Raw genomic sequence first — 18,355 nt, forward strand, 5'->3', positions numbered from 1 at the left:
AGAAAGATCCAAGGGGAAATAGAGTTGGGTGACATCGTACTTATCAAGTCCAAAAAAGACAACAAGGATGTTACCGACATGGCTCAAAGGGCACTGGGAATGAAGTAGGAAAGTGTTCACTTCACGGCATCCAAATCCATCCTTTGGGATAACTTTGCAAGCTATTTTAGTATTACTCAAGGAGGGTAAATAGGCCCGACAAGGTTGGTGTAGAGGCTATGTTCAAACCCTTAGCAAAAATCTTGAAGGCTTTTGGATGTGATGCTAGGAGGACAATACTTTTTTATGACTATCCATTGCATCAATTCTCCATCAAAATGCATATTTCCTCATACTTTTATTGTGGAGGACAATGAAGATAACATTCTACTAGGAGAGATGATGCCTTACTTGCTACATCTTGATGAGGCCAATGATATGCACATCGTGATCGAGAGTAATCAGTATGGACAATTACCATGGTGGAGGGCCATAAAGATTTCAACATCGTCCAAGAAGTTCTTGAAGAATGGAGTGAGGAAATCATCAATGATCAATAATGGAATAGAATACAAGAAAGCTTTGTCCTACAAAACAACTAAGGGAGAGGGTTAGATGTGATAAGAGAGAATCAGAGGGCACATCCCATATGCCAAGTCATGATGGTGGTGAATTCTTGCCTCAACTTCACATGTCACAAATAAATATGCTAAGGGCTGCTCCACCCATTGATAGTATGAGTGCAAGCTTTTCATATGGCTGTAGAACTAGGGTACAAAGGTCACTATATCAAGAAGCACATTTGCCAAGGCCTTTCTAAAGAGATTTCTAAATGCCTATTTTCCATGAAGGTACATATGCCAAATTTTCCTTTGATTTTGTCTCAAGTCACTGTAATGGTTTTTGAGCTAGTAGGGGTGTCTTTTGCCATGCAGACAGATACACTTAAAAAAATCTTGCTGGAGTATTTACGTACCAAAACATGATCCACTTGGAACACCAAAGTTTCCTATCCCCATCAAGGAAGTATTTCAGATTAAAAATGTGGGTTGTGAGGTGCATGGGTCATCTATTACAAGTGATGGCCATGGCTTATTTCTGCATGAGAGAGACTACTATTCGCCATTACGGAGGTAACAAATATGCATATCGAGATTGGAAAGAATTGTGTGAAGCTAGACCAAGGCTAAAGAAGTACTCTATCCAAGAGGACCCTTATGTCTCTATGGACGATAGATGGTGATGTTTTGCATGGCAATGTGGCCGGGTTTATCAATAGCTGCAGAAATACAAATTCAAAGCCAAATGTTTGTTATGTATTTCCTCCTTATTTAGCACCTTGTTCCATCTCCATGAGGAGAGAAGACGTTACAAAATATAGACACATTTGTGTTGAAACCATAGATGATATATGTGCGAGAGAGGAGCTACTTGCAAGCTATGATTTTGATAAATGATATTGTACTCATTTGTACATTCAATACTAGTCCAAATCAATTTTTTTCTTACCAGTTGTGGACTTTGGGTCTTAAATGCTGTGTATGATGTTTTTTTAGATAATGTGTCAACATAGTTAAGGCAATGCTACATATTTCATATTAACACTCATTGAATGGCACTGGTGACATGACATTCTTCCCTTGATTATAATGTCAAAAAGTTTTAAAGGATGTTTGAATTTATGGTTTCCAATTGTGCATCCATGAACTGTTAAGTTTTCAAGAAAAGAAATAAAACAACATACCCTTAATGAGCAATCTAGCTCTTAAAAAATGAAGAATTTCAGTCTTAACATCACGAAGTGCATATTAAAGGCTTTGTCATTGCCTCATGTCCTTACAGTGAGTAACCTGACCCATCTACGATGGGCTAGCGACCCGCTCCGCCGGGTCTCAAGATGCTAAAATGTTTGAAACCAACAATATAACAAAAGAAACATTTAAATGCAAGCAACATACTCTAACCAAAAAAAATCTCTATGACATAGTACTTCAAAATTTTACATCCGAAAGTGAAGCCAGAGAACTCATTGACATGTCCAAATACACATCCGCAAACAAAGTCATAACTGAACATTCAAAATCTACAATAGACACACAAACATCCCTAAAGGGAAAAGTCTGCGGCCATGTACTATAGGGAAAAGCCTGCACTGGCCATGTACTCCACATCCGCCATGTCCAAAAAAATTTCCCTATGATGGAGTACTTCAAAATATCACATCCAAAAGTGCAGTCACATGTCTGAACATGCAATAGCTACATCAAAGGACTGATTGATATATCCAAATACACAGCCATAAATAAAGTCATAACTGAACATACAAAATCTACAATAGACACACAAACATCCCTAAGGGAAAAGTCTATGGCCATGTACTACAGGGAAAAGCCTATGACGGCCATTCACTCCATGTCCACCACATCCGCCGCATCCACCGCAGCTACGAACATAGAACAGAGTACCAACAATCGTATCTGGACCAGCATCACATAGAAAGATAATTTAGGAAATATAATTAGTGAGCCATAAAACTTTTATGCATGTATGTTTATAAAACCCAACTCATTCTTTAGAGTACTTACTCAGACGCAAAGGGCTGTCAACAATGCTGACAAAGGTGTACGTGTAGTCCCCATTTTGCCCTCGATAGAAAATTTGTCTGCACACATTCATAGTATTCTAGCTAGCGAACAGTGATGGTCTATTGTCCATCATCCCTATGAAGCCGGCAAGCTAGGACAGCGTAATATCCCAAATGGACTCGTCCATCCAAAGGATTGTGGACATGGAGATTCATTAGAAACCTTGAATTAGGAACAGTCCTAAAAGACAAACAATAGCATATTTTCCCACTCACATATAATCCAAAAAAACCTTTTGTTTTAAAAAAAATAAAGCAACAAACAATGTACACGGTTCTTACCCAAGGTACCTCTCAACTCAAGCAAATCCAACAACAGTTGTGCGCTCTCTAGAGATCCCCAGCTCGCACGATCTACAATTTTCTAAAAGTGAGTGACTATACTATTAAACATGTCAACATAAAACGTGGTTGTCAAGCAACTATGTACCTTGCACCTGCGCTCCTGTTTCGATGACAAACGTGAACTGCCTAGACATCCTATCGCATTGCCAAAAAGAATGCACGTGTCAATCTACATATACTAGAAAAAACAATAGGCTTTGAAGAGAAAATGGCCTGTAGTGTATTGCAAACCCATAACTCAAATGAAAAATGAAATCCAAACATTATCAAGGACATAGTCATGAAATATTATATCTCACTTCATATTTGTATAAATAGCCAACATTCCCGAAGACCTATGATAGTTGGAATATGGAAAGAACTTAAAAAAAGCTATACAAAGATTACCGAAATGAAGATTTGCCACCCAAGAAAGTCTGAGGAGGGCTTGAAAGAGCAATGTCATACTCCTAGGCTCTTGCTATTGCCAATTGCAAAACTTCCTTGTACACAACATTTGTGGTAGAAGTATTATCCATCTCTCGCCCCTGGCATCAGATGCACTCTGTGAAATGAAAACCTTAACACCGTTTGATGCTCGGATACATGAAAATGCCATGTATAGTTGGCCATGACTAAATACCAGTGTTGCCAAGTATAGCCCCAAAACAGACAATGTTTGGCCCTGTGACTTATTGATTGTCATGCCAAATGCCAATCGGATAGGAAATTGCCATCTCCTCATGTCGAATGGAAGTTTAAGGTTGGTCAGAATGAATGTTATCCTTGGAATAAACGTTCTATCACCAGCATTGGTACCAGTAATGATTTCAGCTTCTAACACTTTCGTGTGAAACTCTTTGCATATCAACCATGTCCCATTGCACAAACCCTGGCGAGGATTCAAATTGTGCAACAAAATTATGGGAGCATTCCTTTTCAAAACCAACCGATGCAAGGGATATCCACCACCAAGATCAAGACTGTTCAAATACTTGACTGCAAACAAAAAGGAATCTCCCCCTAAGTTGTCCACTGAGTCTGCACTTAGGTACTTCCTTTCCTCACTGGGCATTGCCTTCAATGCCGTAGCATTAATTGCATCAACCTCGATGTTTCGAGGTGCAAGAATAGCGCACTGTGCATAGTCCAAAACAGTTGCAAGTCCTCGATACACCCATCCAATGAGGCCTTCCATGGACTTTGTCTCTAAAAGCATCTGCGATAGAATCACAATAGTATCTTCTTGTGTACATCTATTTATCCCATTGCCAATGTCCAAAACCCATTGCATGAACTCTTGCTTAGCACAATTATCACCATTCTGAGGGACTCGCATATTCTGCATCAACTTCAATACTGTAGTGCGACCCCAAATCCTTGAGTGGCATAAGGTAGCGTTGACAATGTCCTCTCGTCCTGTTTTTGGAAGAACTGGCAAGACTTGTCTAAAATCCCCCCCAACAATACCACCTTCTCACCAAAAAGTTGCTCATTGGACATGATATCTCGCAATGTTTTGTCTAGTGCCTCGAAAGCAAACCGGTGAGTCATGGGTGCCTCATCCCATATTATCAGCCTAGCCATCTTCAAAACATCTGCAAGTTCACTATTAACCTTAATATTGCAACTGCTAGTACCATCTAGCTCCAATGGTATCTTGAATCGTGAGTGTGCCGTGTGTCCATTGGCTAGTAGCAATGCAGCAGTCCTAGAAGATGCACATGCCAAAGCGATGAGCCCTCCCCATGCAATCGAGAGAGCAAGCAATTGTAGAGAAAGGTCTTTCTAGACCCTCCTATACCATCAAGAAAAAAGACCTCACCACCATCTCCATAGACCCTTGCCAAAATCCGATCGAATGCAATACGTTGATAATGATTCAAACATTTTCATTTGCTAGGCAGTCTGTGCTTCTTTCACAATCAAACATTCTTTCTTCTTGCAATAAGCCATTTCCAGCTTCTGACAAAGATGTTCTATCTACAACAGGCATTCCGTCAAACTCAGCCAACCTTCACCCATGTTGTTGAAGAATGTGCTCCAAGTGCAATACAGCCTTCTTTATCACTAGTTCACGATGACCAATTAAATTCCCCATACTTGATTCCAATATATATAAAAAATCATCTGAAAACTCAGCAAAAAATTTTTCCCACAAAAGTCGAGGAGACGTTGGCTCACAGAAAACCAATATTGTGACAAATAGGTGTCTTAGTTGTGCACTATTTTGATAAAACATAGCCTCTTGCATACACACAAACCATTCATCATCACTCTCCAACAATCCCCGTGCTATGCATGCTGCCTTGAAAGTAGGGTACACTTGATTGTCAAAAGTACGTAGGTCATCAAAGGACTTGCATCCCGTGCACACATTAAGAAGCATATGCATGAAGTAGAGCTCACCAGCTGAGGGGGAAATATTGTACATCCGATCAATGGTATTCCCCTTTTGTCTTCTAGTCCACTGCTTACTGGTTTTGTTCCAAACCAACTTGTCTGGCAAGTCACCATACAACAAGTTTCTTGCATCATATTGCAACTGATTGTAAGTGAACCATTCTGTGAGAGTGGTCTTTTGATTTTGTTCCCTGCCTACAACATTTTGCAAATCATCATCATCTCGAAAGATGACGTTATTGCGCATCGAAAGATGAACCTGCAATCTTTGCACATCAAGTTTTTCATTGTGCGTGGCATACTCGTAAATCCACCAACATGCTTCTGATGCTGACACGTAACATGCATCTAAGTAACTACTAATCTCATCAATGCCACCGTCAACTGTGTTGTGCAAATGCCCTTGCTCTCTTGTATTATTTAGCTACATCCTGATAATGGCTATGTCATGACCTTTGTACACATATTTATACAAATACTTAACTGTAGTGATTGTGGAGCATATTTCAACATTTATGTGTGCCTTGTACTTCACGGAGAGGAAAGGATTAAATGGCACAATCCAACGATTATCAATCACACCCCCTTTCACTTGTATCTTTCTACCATCATCACGATGCATGTAAACTGGATAGCCATCGTTGCCAATAATAGTAGTCTACGAGAATCCATGTGGATAATGACGAATGCATTTTCCATCAACCATGCAAGTTGCAGATGGATTTAGTGCACCACATGGACCATGGACATTACATTGCCCGATAATATCATGCAACTCCGGGAACATTGCCTTATCTGGCAACTCTGCACACACTAATCGGTCATAGTGACCGATCTTCATGGGTTTGAAACCACCTTCTAATATCAAAAATATGTGTGAGTGTGGCAGACCTCTCTTTTGAAACTCTATCACACTCACATATCTAGCCACCTTCCCAAACAAATTATGTCCTGTAATTGATTGCATCATATCCTTATGCTTTTGGAAAAACACACGAGTTGTGAAATCTGGATAGTCTTGCACAGTTTGCCCTGGCAACAATGCTATAGATATTTCAGGCCATTTGGGATTACAGGTGAATCTTATGAATAAATCAGGTTTGCCCCCTTTCGTGACAATTTCCATAGCATCTTGGTATAGTTGGCACATATACCAAGTCCCTCCCATAAAAGAAGAAGGCAACAGCACCCTATGCCTTGCAGTATTGCCAAACATAGTACGTGTCCCATCAGCTGTATTCACCATGTCCATCAACCCTTGATAGACTTCAGCACATAGGGAAGCTTGGTTGCTTCGTATCCACACCAACTTGGACTCTTCCATGCTACTATAGACATCAACCATGTATTGCTACAGCAATCTACCCCCACGCAGAAGACATGCATTTGTATCATGTCTCACTTGCAAACGATATGTGTAGTATTGTCTCTGGGTGACACAACTCTGTCCACGTATCTCGTGCAATGGTGTGTGATTAGGAACATCACTATATGGGATATATGGATGCCAACCATCTTTCCCTCGAGGGAACAAAAGAACATACATGAGAGGCATGTATGATCGGTGCAAATTAGATACTCTACGCACAAACCCATTGCGGCTAAAAATCTGAATGTCTCGATTTCCAATATCGAAGTCATCCCCTTGTCCTGGCATGATTGCAGCAACCTCACTAGCCATAGGAGCCAAGTACTGCCTTGAGGTGGAGCGGCTCTCACAAATAACCATCCTCAGGTTTGTATGTGGATTTGTTCTTAGCACTTGCCCGATAGCCATCAATGCAGTGGCATATGTATTGCACTCGTGCGTCATCCTCTGCAACAACTCCAAAATGCATGGATCCAAACCAGGCATCCCATGCAAACGGTGTTCTAGTTCATGATTAGTGTCATACATGTACAATTGTGCAAAACATGGCATCTCTTGCCTAGCCTCATCGGGCAACAAATTTCCAACCCGATGATACACACTACCATGGACCCGAAAGTTTTGTATACCCCCATTCCCACAGAACATTTGATCAACATGGGCTCCCAATGAAACAAATGCCATGGCACTATTATAAGCCCTAATGTTTTTCTTAAACAGTCTGCTTCTAGCATCATGTCCGTGCAGTAGAACTCTCAAAATCTCTAGTGGTTCTTCTAACAGCAACAATGACACACGACCAACTTTGTAACAGTGCTTACCCACAACTTGATGCATATTCATTTGCGTCTCTTGTTTCCACAGTTGAGCCTGGCAAAAGCTGCATGTATGATCCATGGATCCGAGTGCATGAAGAGGAGCATTGAAGACTAGTGGATACAAAGATGGATGCTCTACATTTTCCCTTAATGGAAAAGTATGCAAAATAGAGAGGCTCCCCCTTGCACCCAAAATCACAGCCCTGTTGTGAACAACACGCCTTCGGGCTCTTAAATGAGTAGCATCCCTGGTTGCATCCATTTGAGTAGTTGTACGTACTACTGGAGCAGGTTCATGCTCATTACCTTCTATTGGTGAAGTATGAAGGTCCATTGTATTTTTAGCAATGCACGCTACATTACTATGCCCATGCATTTGATTATGTTGTCTACATAGGCCAACTTCTACATCCATAGATTCCACTGCCACCCTCATGCTTCTAGCAACTTGTGTTCTTGACCTTGTTCTTTGTATAGCATAAACGCGACGGGCTGCCCGCATTGAATCCATTTGAGTAGTTGTACCTATTACTGGAGCATGTTCATGCTCATTATCTACAGTTGGTAAAGTATTGATGTCCATTGTATTTTTAGCAATGCACACTACATTACTGTGCCCATGCATTTGATTTTGTTGTCTGCAAAGGCTGTCTTCTACATCCATAGATTCCACAACCACCCTCATGCTTCTAACTCCTTGTGTTTTCGACCTTGTTCTTTGTATAGCATAACTACGATGGGCCGCCCACGTTGAATCCATTTGAGTAGGTGTACCTATCACTGAAGCATGTTGATGCACTCTACCTGCTGTTACTGATGTTGAGAGTTGTGGTGCCATGAGCACATGTAGAGCAAAGGTATGAGTAAAGGGGAAGCTGCCACATGGCATGGAGGAGATATCCCACATGTGAGCAAGCATATGGATGTAAGTACCCTCACCTATAAAAGGGAGGTTCATTTGAAGTAATATCAATCAAGCACTTTGCACTATCTCAAGATTCTCTTTATGAGTCCAAGCTAATCTATCTTGGAACCTAATTGACTTGAGGTACATGTCATGAGCACTCTCTTCATCATGTTTGCACTTAGGTTGCATCCTCCTTAGATTAGTGTTGTATTAGGATGTTGTCTCAGTGACTAGGAGAGCTTGATCCCCCGATTTGTCATGGTATCAGAGCTTAGGTCTAGTTCTCCTAGATTAGTTGTAGATTGAGTTGAGTGTTCTCTTTTAGTGTTCATTCTTTCATTCTCCCGTTGAAAGAATTCCATCCATGAAAGTTGAAGATTTCCATTCAATTGTTTTGTGAGAGTTCCATTGTGAAAAAGAGAGAGCTCTTGTGAGTCCACTCTTTGTGCTGAGAGTGAGAGATAGAGAGGTGTTCCAAGAGAGTTTGAGAGTGTTTCTTTTGTTAAAGAGAGGTGAGAGATTTCAGTCTGAGTGATAGCGCTCCTTTTGACAAGCAAGACAGCACTCCATCCAACAACCCCAAACCTTCTACGGCTTCTATGAGCCTCCAAGGGCTCAAGAGCTCAAGGAGAATAGACATTGTGACTCTACTGTGGCAAGCAAGGTTCCTGGTGGCAGCCATAGCTCCGAAGGCATGACTGCTAGTGTTGAAGAAGCAACAACCTCTGAGAAGGCTTCCATTCTTCACAAGCTGAAGAAAGAGTAGATGATCGAGAGAGCGATGCGCCTATGCCAACGGCCGAAAATGGCTAGCCAACCAGTTCCATGGCCGACTTCCATCTCCACCACTCCCAGCAACGAAGGAGCCTCAACCTGCTTCAACAGCCAGTGAGGTGGACTGACAGCAAACAATGGGACCTCCGATTTCCCACTTCTACATCTCCCTTTTGCTGAAACGGATTGGACGAAGGGATTTCTCTTGGGCACATGCTCTAAAACTCCTTCAAACAGCTCTCCATCTCCTCCTTTGTAATCATCACTACAAGTTCTTTGCAGCTCAGGTGTGAGGCAATTTGTTGCCATCGATTTTGAATCTCGAGAACCCACGCGGGCAGCAGCTCGAGCCACCGGATGGCTATGCGATGTGCCAGGCAAGGGAGAAGACCGAGATGAGGGTGTGGGCTTACAGAGCAGAAGGGAGAGTGTCGATGGCGAGGGGAAATGAAGGAGCAAAGTTGCCTCTATACCCAGTGAATGGGCTCCTCTAAACGATCTTCTCTGCATCAACGACGTCTCGCCCATGATCCCTTCCACCTTAAAAATCCAAAGTTCTCCAAGGTACACAGGAAAATGACACGTGGCAAGATGATAACTAACCACAGTTAGTCAAAATACCCTTGGTTGAGTTAGTAGTCACTAAGGTTAGTTCAACCTTGGTCAATGGTCAAGCAACCCAAAGAAACCATGGTTAAGTTAACTCATAAGCAATAACCATGGTTAGGGTAAGATTAGCTAAGTGCCTTCTAAGCACAGAGTACCTTGCTAAGCATAGTATGGAATTCAGCATGTGAATCCCTGTGCCACATCATTAAAGGCCCTCTTCTTCACAAAATCTTTGACAAGCCATAACTTCCAATCCAGGAAAAATTTGCACACGCTTCAAAAAGGAAAAGTGATCGTCCTTTCGAGCTCTATGCGCCTATCAAATCAGAATCATTGTTAGCAATTAGACACTGCCATTGAAGCAAAATAAAGCTCATGGTAAGACCTTTGCAACAAATGACAAATCAAAGCATGAATGCACACATCATTGTCATAAGCATGCCAAAAACACGTGTGCATGAGATGACCATAGCACAAAGCATGGCATCCACACATAAAGCATCAAGGCACATGGAAGAACAAAGCATCATGCACGAAGCTACACCAAGCAAAGAAGCGAACGTCATCGTCATCAAGCCATGAGCCTTAAGGTGGCATCAATGGAATGTATTGAGAAACAAAAACCCTTGCCAACCTTGCCTATATTTTGTAAATTAAACCTGACCACCTGAGAGTAGCTATGAAAGCACCCAGGGGAGGTATTGACATGTAAAAGCCACACTTAACTACCTTAAGTAGCAATGCTAGCACTAAGGGGAGGTGATGGATTTGATCTTATAACTCACATCTGACCACCTTGCAATAGCTAAAGGATCACGGCACCAAGGGGAGGTGTTGAGAGTTGTGGTGCCATGAGCACATGTAGAGCAAAGGTATGAGTAAAGGCCACATGGCATGGAGGAGATATCCCACATGTGAGCAAGCATATGAATGTAAGTACCCTCACCTATAAAAGGGAGGTTCATTTGAAGTAATATCAATCAAGCACTTTGCACTATCTCAAGATTCTCTTTATGAGTCCAAGCTAATCTATCTGGAACCTAATTGACTTGAGGTACATGTCATGAGCACTCTTTTCATCATGTTTGCACTTAGGTTGCATCCTCCGTAGATTAGTGTTGTATTAGGATGTTGTCTCAGTGAGTAGGAGAGCTTGATCCCCCGATTTGTCAATTGAAGCATTGAGGTCCATTGTATTTTCAGCCATAATGCACACTACATTACAGCATCCATGTATTTGATTATGTTGACTGCAAAGTCCTACTTCTACACCCATAGATTCCACAGCCACCCTCATGCTTCTAGCACCTTGTGTTTTAGACCTTGTTCTTTGTATAGCATAAGCGCGACGGGCCGCCCGCGTTGAATCCAACAATCTTCTCCTATGAGAACGTATTGAATGTAGCCTCTCTTCTATTTGTCTTGCCATCTTCTGTATCCACTCAACCAACTACATAAATATCTATTCCTCAAAGGGAAAAATAGCTTAATCAAATAACTTATGCATCATCCCTAACCATGACAAAATTGATGGATCTCAACCAATGTGCCCTAAGGAAGAAAATAATTTTAAAAAGCAAGAAGCAAGGTTAATTAGCAAAGCCATCCTTTTCCCATCTATCTAAAATTGAGAACGGACCATCTATGCATTGAACTCATAGTGTCCCATGACCAAGTTTCAGTGTGTCACTATCTTTGGTAAGAGTAATGCTCATATTTTTTCAACATATGAGCAAAATACAATACCATATGTGCAACCATAATTTGAAACATAAAAACCAAAGCTAACATATCTAAAAACTCAAAGTTGACCATCTCAAGAAACGATGTGTATATGAATGAATAATTTCAAATAAAAAAGTATAAGCATTGCATCAGCATTCATGCAAATACATGATGCAAAAATTTACAAATATTTGAGTATATCTTAAATAAAACGAAAATGGGAAGGAACAATAGGCAATTCAAATATTGAATTAAATTAGCTTCAATTGCCATATATACGTCAAATGAAGTAAATATAATCATTTGCAAAAAACTTGTCTTGCCAAATAACATAAGGGCAACCCAAGTACAGGAATCCCATAGAAGCATTTGGGGTTCCAGTATAAAAAGTGACATAAAAGTCTCAGGAGTCTCTTAATTGTCACGGGTTGCGACCTGCTCTAGTTTACGGCTCATCCTAGTCATCAAAGCAGTTAGCCTATTTAAACCAACTTTGAACATTGACACCTCAATGGACAGTAGCTGAACTTATTCTTTCAGATTATCAACTTGTAGTCTACACCCATTCTCAAGACTCACATACTACTGTCTCTTCTCCACGTCTCCCCAAAATATACTGCATCCATTGATTAGAGTCCTTAATGCTATTCTTAATTTGAGAAGTCCTTGCAATGAGAAATCCAGGGAATTCTCCCATGCCTTGCACTATTACTGCACCACCATCTAAATGGATTTCTCCCCATAAAGAGGCCAAATATCGTGTGTTCATGGCACATGCATCCTTATTATCCTCGCACATGGCTTGAATGGACTTTAAAAGACTGTAATGACTTGAATGCTGAGTTGCATGGGTTGAAGCTCTCCCCCTTCTAAGTCGTTTCATCATATCAGCAGTGCGACGTTCATGGCTAGACTTAAAATGCTTTGAAGGCAACTTGAGACCTTGATTTGCTCCATGGGTTGAAGTCTCCGCCCTTGCAAAAACTTGATTTGTCACATGAAGGCTATGTGGCTCACGAAAAGATGACAACACAATGTCAAAAATTGTAGAGCCCTCCACCCTTGCAGCTCGCTTCATTGCCCGAAGACTTTGTCGCCCATGGAAACCCGACTCCCCAAGATTTGGAACAACGATAGAAGCCATTTCTGGAGCTGCATCCAAAACAAAATACAAAAACCTTTTCAGGTATGTATTGGCTCAATTGTATAATTGGATCACACAAATTCCATAGAACAAACATGAGTAGAAATCAATTGGCACGATTACCAAATCAAAAGTGAGCATACCAACGTATTTAGAAGGTAGATACCCAAAGATTCTAGCCCATCTCCTCTCAGCAAAGAATTTGGAATCAAGTTGGATGGATTGAGATATTTGTGAATGAGCTCTTGCCAAGCACTCATGCAAATATATTTTCTGATTCAAAGGCGGTAAGTTGCTTAGAGTGACCAAGGATATGGTGGTAGGAAGTAGAAATCATAGGACATGTTAAAAGGAAAAATCCACATGGAAGGCACATGGCTCTAGCATCTATTTCAAAAATCAAATTCCCCTATCCTCCCCTTGCCATGCATTAGCCTCCTCTACCCACCCCATGGCATTTGTTACCTTTAGGTGTGAGCTTTCCCAACCCTAAATCTGAGACCTTAGTCCTATGATCATCACCAAGCAATATGTTTAATGGCTTTAGATCCTTGTGAATCAAGCTAAGCCAACCTATTAAAACACAATTCTTAGATGCCTTCTAAAGTTCACAGGTGGTAGGTTCATCATCATCCAATTAGCTTAGAGTACCTAAGGATGTGGCAGAAGCAAGTAGACATCATGGGGTTCCAATTGCAAAGCAAGCCTTTGATTCAAAAGTAGAGGAAACTCTCTCGAGATGTAGCTTCACCTAATATCCAATCGCCTCACCTCTCGAGGTTAGTTCTCATGGCTATAGTGCAGATAACATGAAACATACATGATCCTTTACTCTGTGTTAGAAGTCCGCAAACAACGGGCAGAACGGAGCGGGACAGAGCGCTGGACCAGCGCATTTAGGAGGAATGCATCGTGTGAGGAGGGAGCATTGGAGCGCGGACTACCAGGACTTCGAGGAGGGAGTAGTGAGGGTGGAGGACACTGGAGGGTGTGCGAGGACTGCGAGGAGGGAGCCGTGAGGGTGGAGGGTACATAGCCCAAGAGCTGTAATGGGGTGGTGCATTGGCGACTGGTGGCGTGTTGATTGCATTCATGGAGTGCAGACTCCAGACAGAGCATTTTCAAAATTCCCTCCTCCCTCCCCTCGCGGTTTTGCTCTCCCTCCCCTCGCGACAAGTGGCAAGGTACGCTCCTCCTCCCTCCTTAAGATCTAGTATATACTAGTATATAAGTATATATATAGTATATATATATATATATAAGTATAAGATATAGTATAGATATAGATAGTATAGAAGTATAGATAGTATAGATACCTCGAGGGCTTCTTGGGACGTGAATACCACTACGGAAGATTCACATGGATAATTATGGTTAAGGTAAGAGCTACTAAGGTAATGCTATTCTTGCCGAGGAGAGAGAGAGAGAGCGAGGGCCTTGGAAGTACATATACAACAACCGACTCTCTTTTTCCGAGGATTTTACTTGGTTGCTTTTGAATCTGTCCCGCCACATCCTCCCTCGCCTCCTCAGTCCTCTCCTAGCATGGCTCCTCCTCCGATGCAGGACCTGGTGAACCCCGCCCTCAAGCGCTTTCTGGAAGCCCGCGACTCCTGCTCCTTGCAAGTCCCTCCCACCAACAAGTACGTGGACATCCTCGACAGCCTTTTTGCCCTGCAGGAGAGACAGCCCCAGCCCCCCTTCTCCCCAGCCCTCACCAAGCGAATCGCGGATACTGTCCTCGCCTGCGCTGTGGTGGAAACCTTCCTGGAACGCATCTCGTCGCTGCACAGCGAAACCGAACGAATCAAATTCATCAGTCGCTCTTGTGGCATCAATGCCGAGCCTGGTTTCTGCGACGCTGATACTCCAGAGGCCGTCCGATCCCTTCTTCTTGGCAGAGTCTCCACTTTGTGCCATGCGTTCGATGTTTGCAACCGCAACGGCACCCTCGCCTCTTTCTTCCACCAGGCCTTCCAAGGGGATCCCTGCCTCAACGGAAGGCTGGCCTCCATTCAACGATTCGCCTTTGAAGCGGAGACGGGCCTGTCTGCAGACCTCTTACTGCAACAGGACATCGCCACGGACTACGATGACATCGCTTTCAAGTTCACTGAGCTCATGTATGGCCTCAGCTTCGATAGCCCCCCTGAGAAGGATGCGTTCGTGGAGTACCTGCGCCACCAGGCTGATTACGACACGCTCTACAAGCCCTGGGTTACATCCCCCATCTTCTCCCAAATTTACTCTAGGGCCAGAGAGCTTTTCACCTAGTCCATTTCTGTTGACCATGTGACTTCAAGTCTGTTTTTGGAGCAATTCGCTTGCCTGTATATTCTCTTGTTTCTGACCACGTGTCTCTACGCATGCTGCGGGTAGCCATGTCCAGTACCTTTCCTGCACCTGCGGGTGGTGCCTCACCTTCTACCAAGATGAGGCAGAGAGGGCCCGAGTGGCTAGGATGTGTGGAGCATCATGACTTTAACACTAGTTTGGTGTCCCAGACAATGGATGGAAACTTCGTTGTATATCAAAGATAATGCTGCTTTTTTCAAGTCCCTCAAATTGGTTGAATGGTGAGGGTTTTATCGTCTTCTTTTGGGTTTAAGAATAGAACAAACTAGACAGACACACAACAAAAAAGGTTCTGATCTCTGTGGGCGCTCTGCTAGCTCGATCTGAAGCTCGTCAGCTCAATGGCTCCTCCCATCTCTGCATCACAAACCATCTCTGCAATGGTCTTTGCTCGTTGGACAATCTTTAGACTGATGTTGCTAAACAGACCCGAGACATAATCCCTGCCTTCTTGGTTTCTCTTTCTATTCTAGAGTCAAATTAAGCCTGGTCTGCCATGAGTAACATCTTTCTTGTTACCCCTATGGTGGTAGTTCCGTTCTATTAACAGGTCTGGTTTCTCTACTAAGCTGGTGAATGTTCCTTTTCTTTTACAAGTTTCTTTTGAAAGTGTCCCATGCATGCCAGACTGACGTGCTATGTGACTCTGGCTCATCAATATACGGCCGTGGTCCATTGTGAGCCTTAGTCCAAGGACAAGAGCAGCCCCATTTCTCAGTTGCCTAGCTCCAGACAGTACCCAGCTTGCAGGAGGAAACAGCCCCAAATCTGCGGTTCTGCGGTTACCGGTAGCAGCAGTACTCAGTCTTTCTCCATCAGAATTCAGGCTGCGAGAAGATGACGACTTCTCCTGGCCAGCAGTCATGCATCTACCTCAGTAGATCTGGGTGCGTGTAGTGGAATGCGAAAAGGCTATGAATTGCCTACAGTTTCGCATGTGGTCCTGCCATCGTGTGTCAACTCAGTCTCATGATTGTTTATTTCTGTTGACTATCCTGATCAAGTGTTTGGTCAAAGTCTGCATTGTACTACGTTCTCCGAAGTACTGAAACAAACACTCTTGCTTGCAAGAGGGGCCCCTTCAATGGGTAATTGGGGACCCTAATCTAGTGTCGCAGGGTTCAAAGAAGGCCTCGATCTTACCAGTAGCATACTACATTGCTAGCAAAATGGTTGTGACCTAGGATGGCTACCTAGATAGGATCCAGCGGCTGGTGAAACCGAGGTCGGGAAAACCACCCAACCATGTACCACAGAAATAGAAAGGTACATTGAAGACTCTGTTAAAGGCACCATTGACACGTCACACCAAAGACATGTCATAGAGTTGGTTGATGGAACATAATTGTTTGCTACAACAGCTTCTTAAAGCAAGACAGGTATACACATATAAAGAGCAGTGAAAAGAATAGGGGTCCACAGACTTCGAATGCTTGCTTTGATAAAGGGGCGGCTTAAACACTAGGCACTTGTTGAGGAATGGAAGATCGAGGAAGCCAAAATGTAAAGGCTGATGAAGACCTACACACCTTTGGAGAAGCAATGCAAGCTTGATCAGGTGGCTATGCAACTCCATCACTAGTGGACATTGTGACTTTGCAAGCTAGTTTGATGGCATCACTCCCAAAAGTGGCCAAATTCATCACCATTTGATCCACCATTGTACCGAACTTTGGTAGTTTGATGGCAAATGTGATCATTTTGCAGTTCCATCAACTTGTTGTATATTTTCCTTAAGCTAGAGAAAGTTCACTTCTTGCCTCGTTGGCGAAGGAGTATATGGTGGCAACATTTCATGCAGATCTGACCACCAAGGTAACAAATTTGTATGGGATGCCTTTTGGTTCCGGCTTTAAGATTCGCTTCGTCCCATCCCATTACATGGGCAATTTGAGGATGAGTTTTACCAACTTCTCCCAAAATGTGTCGCTTGTGTTAGACTTAGTCAACTTGAGTCATGGTCAACTTGAGTCATCACCCTTTAAATTTCACCTTGTGAAGTTTCCATGTTGTGGCTGTTGGAGTAGCTACCTCCCCATTTGTAAGCCCCCAAATGAGGAGAGCATGGGGGCGGCGTACCTGCTGCCACATGGGCAGCATATTGGCTGCATAGACAAGAGTATGCTAGGTCTGTTACGGAATGGCCAGGTGGTTGTTGGAAGAAGGTTGGAGCAGATCTGCACAGAGATTCCAGCATGGAACAGAGGCGATGATGTCAGCATCAGTACGTACTGTTTGCAGCAGGGGTACAGTCTAGGGCAGAGGTTCCAGAATAGAGCACCTGTCCGGGCCATTCCTAGGCAGGGCTATACGAGGTGCTCTAGGGCTGGAGCATGACCACGAACAGGGCTGGACAGGAGTTGCTGGAATGTGAATGTTTGGAGAGCTTTTGGGCTAGAAAAGAGGGCTGGAATAGGTCAGGGTAGGGGCAGGAATGCCTGGGCCAACGGCGGCCTGCCACGTGGCCATGCAGGGCTCAAGAAGTGAGCCTCCTCAAGTCTGTTTTACAGATTGAGGGGCTGGTTGGCTGGGTCAGTCCATTAGACCCCCAGTCGGCCATTTTGGAGGGGCTACCAGCCCCTATCATTTTTGGCTCATTCCTCATCCACTGCAAGCAGCAATTGAGGAGCAGTTTAGCGGCAAAGCAGCAGATATTGGGGCCATCATCCTGAGTGTCGAGTGGGAGCTGAGTGCTGCAGACAGCTCAGAAAGGGGCACCCTTGGCTGTCTTCCAAGGCAGCATGGTGCAGGGATCAAGGCACGGTGACAAAGTCTACTGAATTGCTGCAAGAGCATGCAGGCTTAGGGTAGGAGGACAACATTTTGGTTAGGACAGAGGACCGGACTTTGGACTCATTTTGTATTGTGTCCACTTCTCTTGGAGCATTGTCTATTTACTGGCTTGCACATTTATATTGAGCCAACAAAGTAAAGTATTTTGGGATTCCACCCCTAACACTATCGTGTGAGTTCTTGGGCTATTCTATCTATCTTTCGCTGTGTATACCTGACACATCCCAGCACTCCTGAAACCCCTGATCTGCAAAATAACCACACACAACATCAGAACTGAGCAGGCTGCTCACCACCCAACCGTGACATCTACGGGATATGATCCCGAATCAGAAGATGTCCCCCCGAGCCACGAGCTGAGCTACCGGCACGAACTCCCAATCAGATCCAAACCAGCCTGGTGTCCCATACCACCAGGTGGCGCTGTGAAGCCCTGGATCTGCCACTGGGCCTTGGGCTACGCTAAGATGCAGGCGCGCGTCCGCGACACAATCTAGGATCAGACCTAGCA

The 18,355-nt window shown here is 43.4% G+C and overlaps 1 protein-coding gene across 1 annotated transcript; it reads left to right on the forward strand.

Annotated features, from left to right (window-relative positions):
* Window positions 1-14,244: 14,244 nt before the first annotated feature.
* Window positions 14,245-15,793, forward strand: LOC147882589 (uncharacterized). The gene has a single exon (XM_087400944.1). The coding sequence runs from the start codon at window positions 14,257-14,259 to the stop codon at window positions 14,968-14,970; it is 714 nt and encodes a 237-aa protein (XP_087257070.1). The 5' UTR covers window positions 14,245-14,256; the 3' UTR covers window positions 14,971-15,793.
* The last annotated feature ends 2,562 nt before the right edge of the window (window positions 15,794-18,355 follow it).

The sequence above is a fragment of the Dipteris shenzhenensis genome, chromosome 29 (genome assembly GCF_047967505.1).
Source record: "Dipteris shenzhenensis isolate YYH24624 ecotype China chromosome 29, Dip_SZ_1.0, whole genome shotgun sequence".
Taxonomy (NCBI): Eukaryota; Viridiplantae; Streptophyta; class Polypodiopsida; order Gleicheniales; family Dipteridaceae; genus Dipteris; species Dipteris shenzhenensis.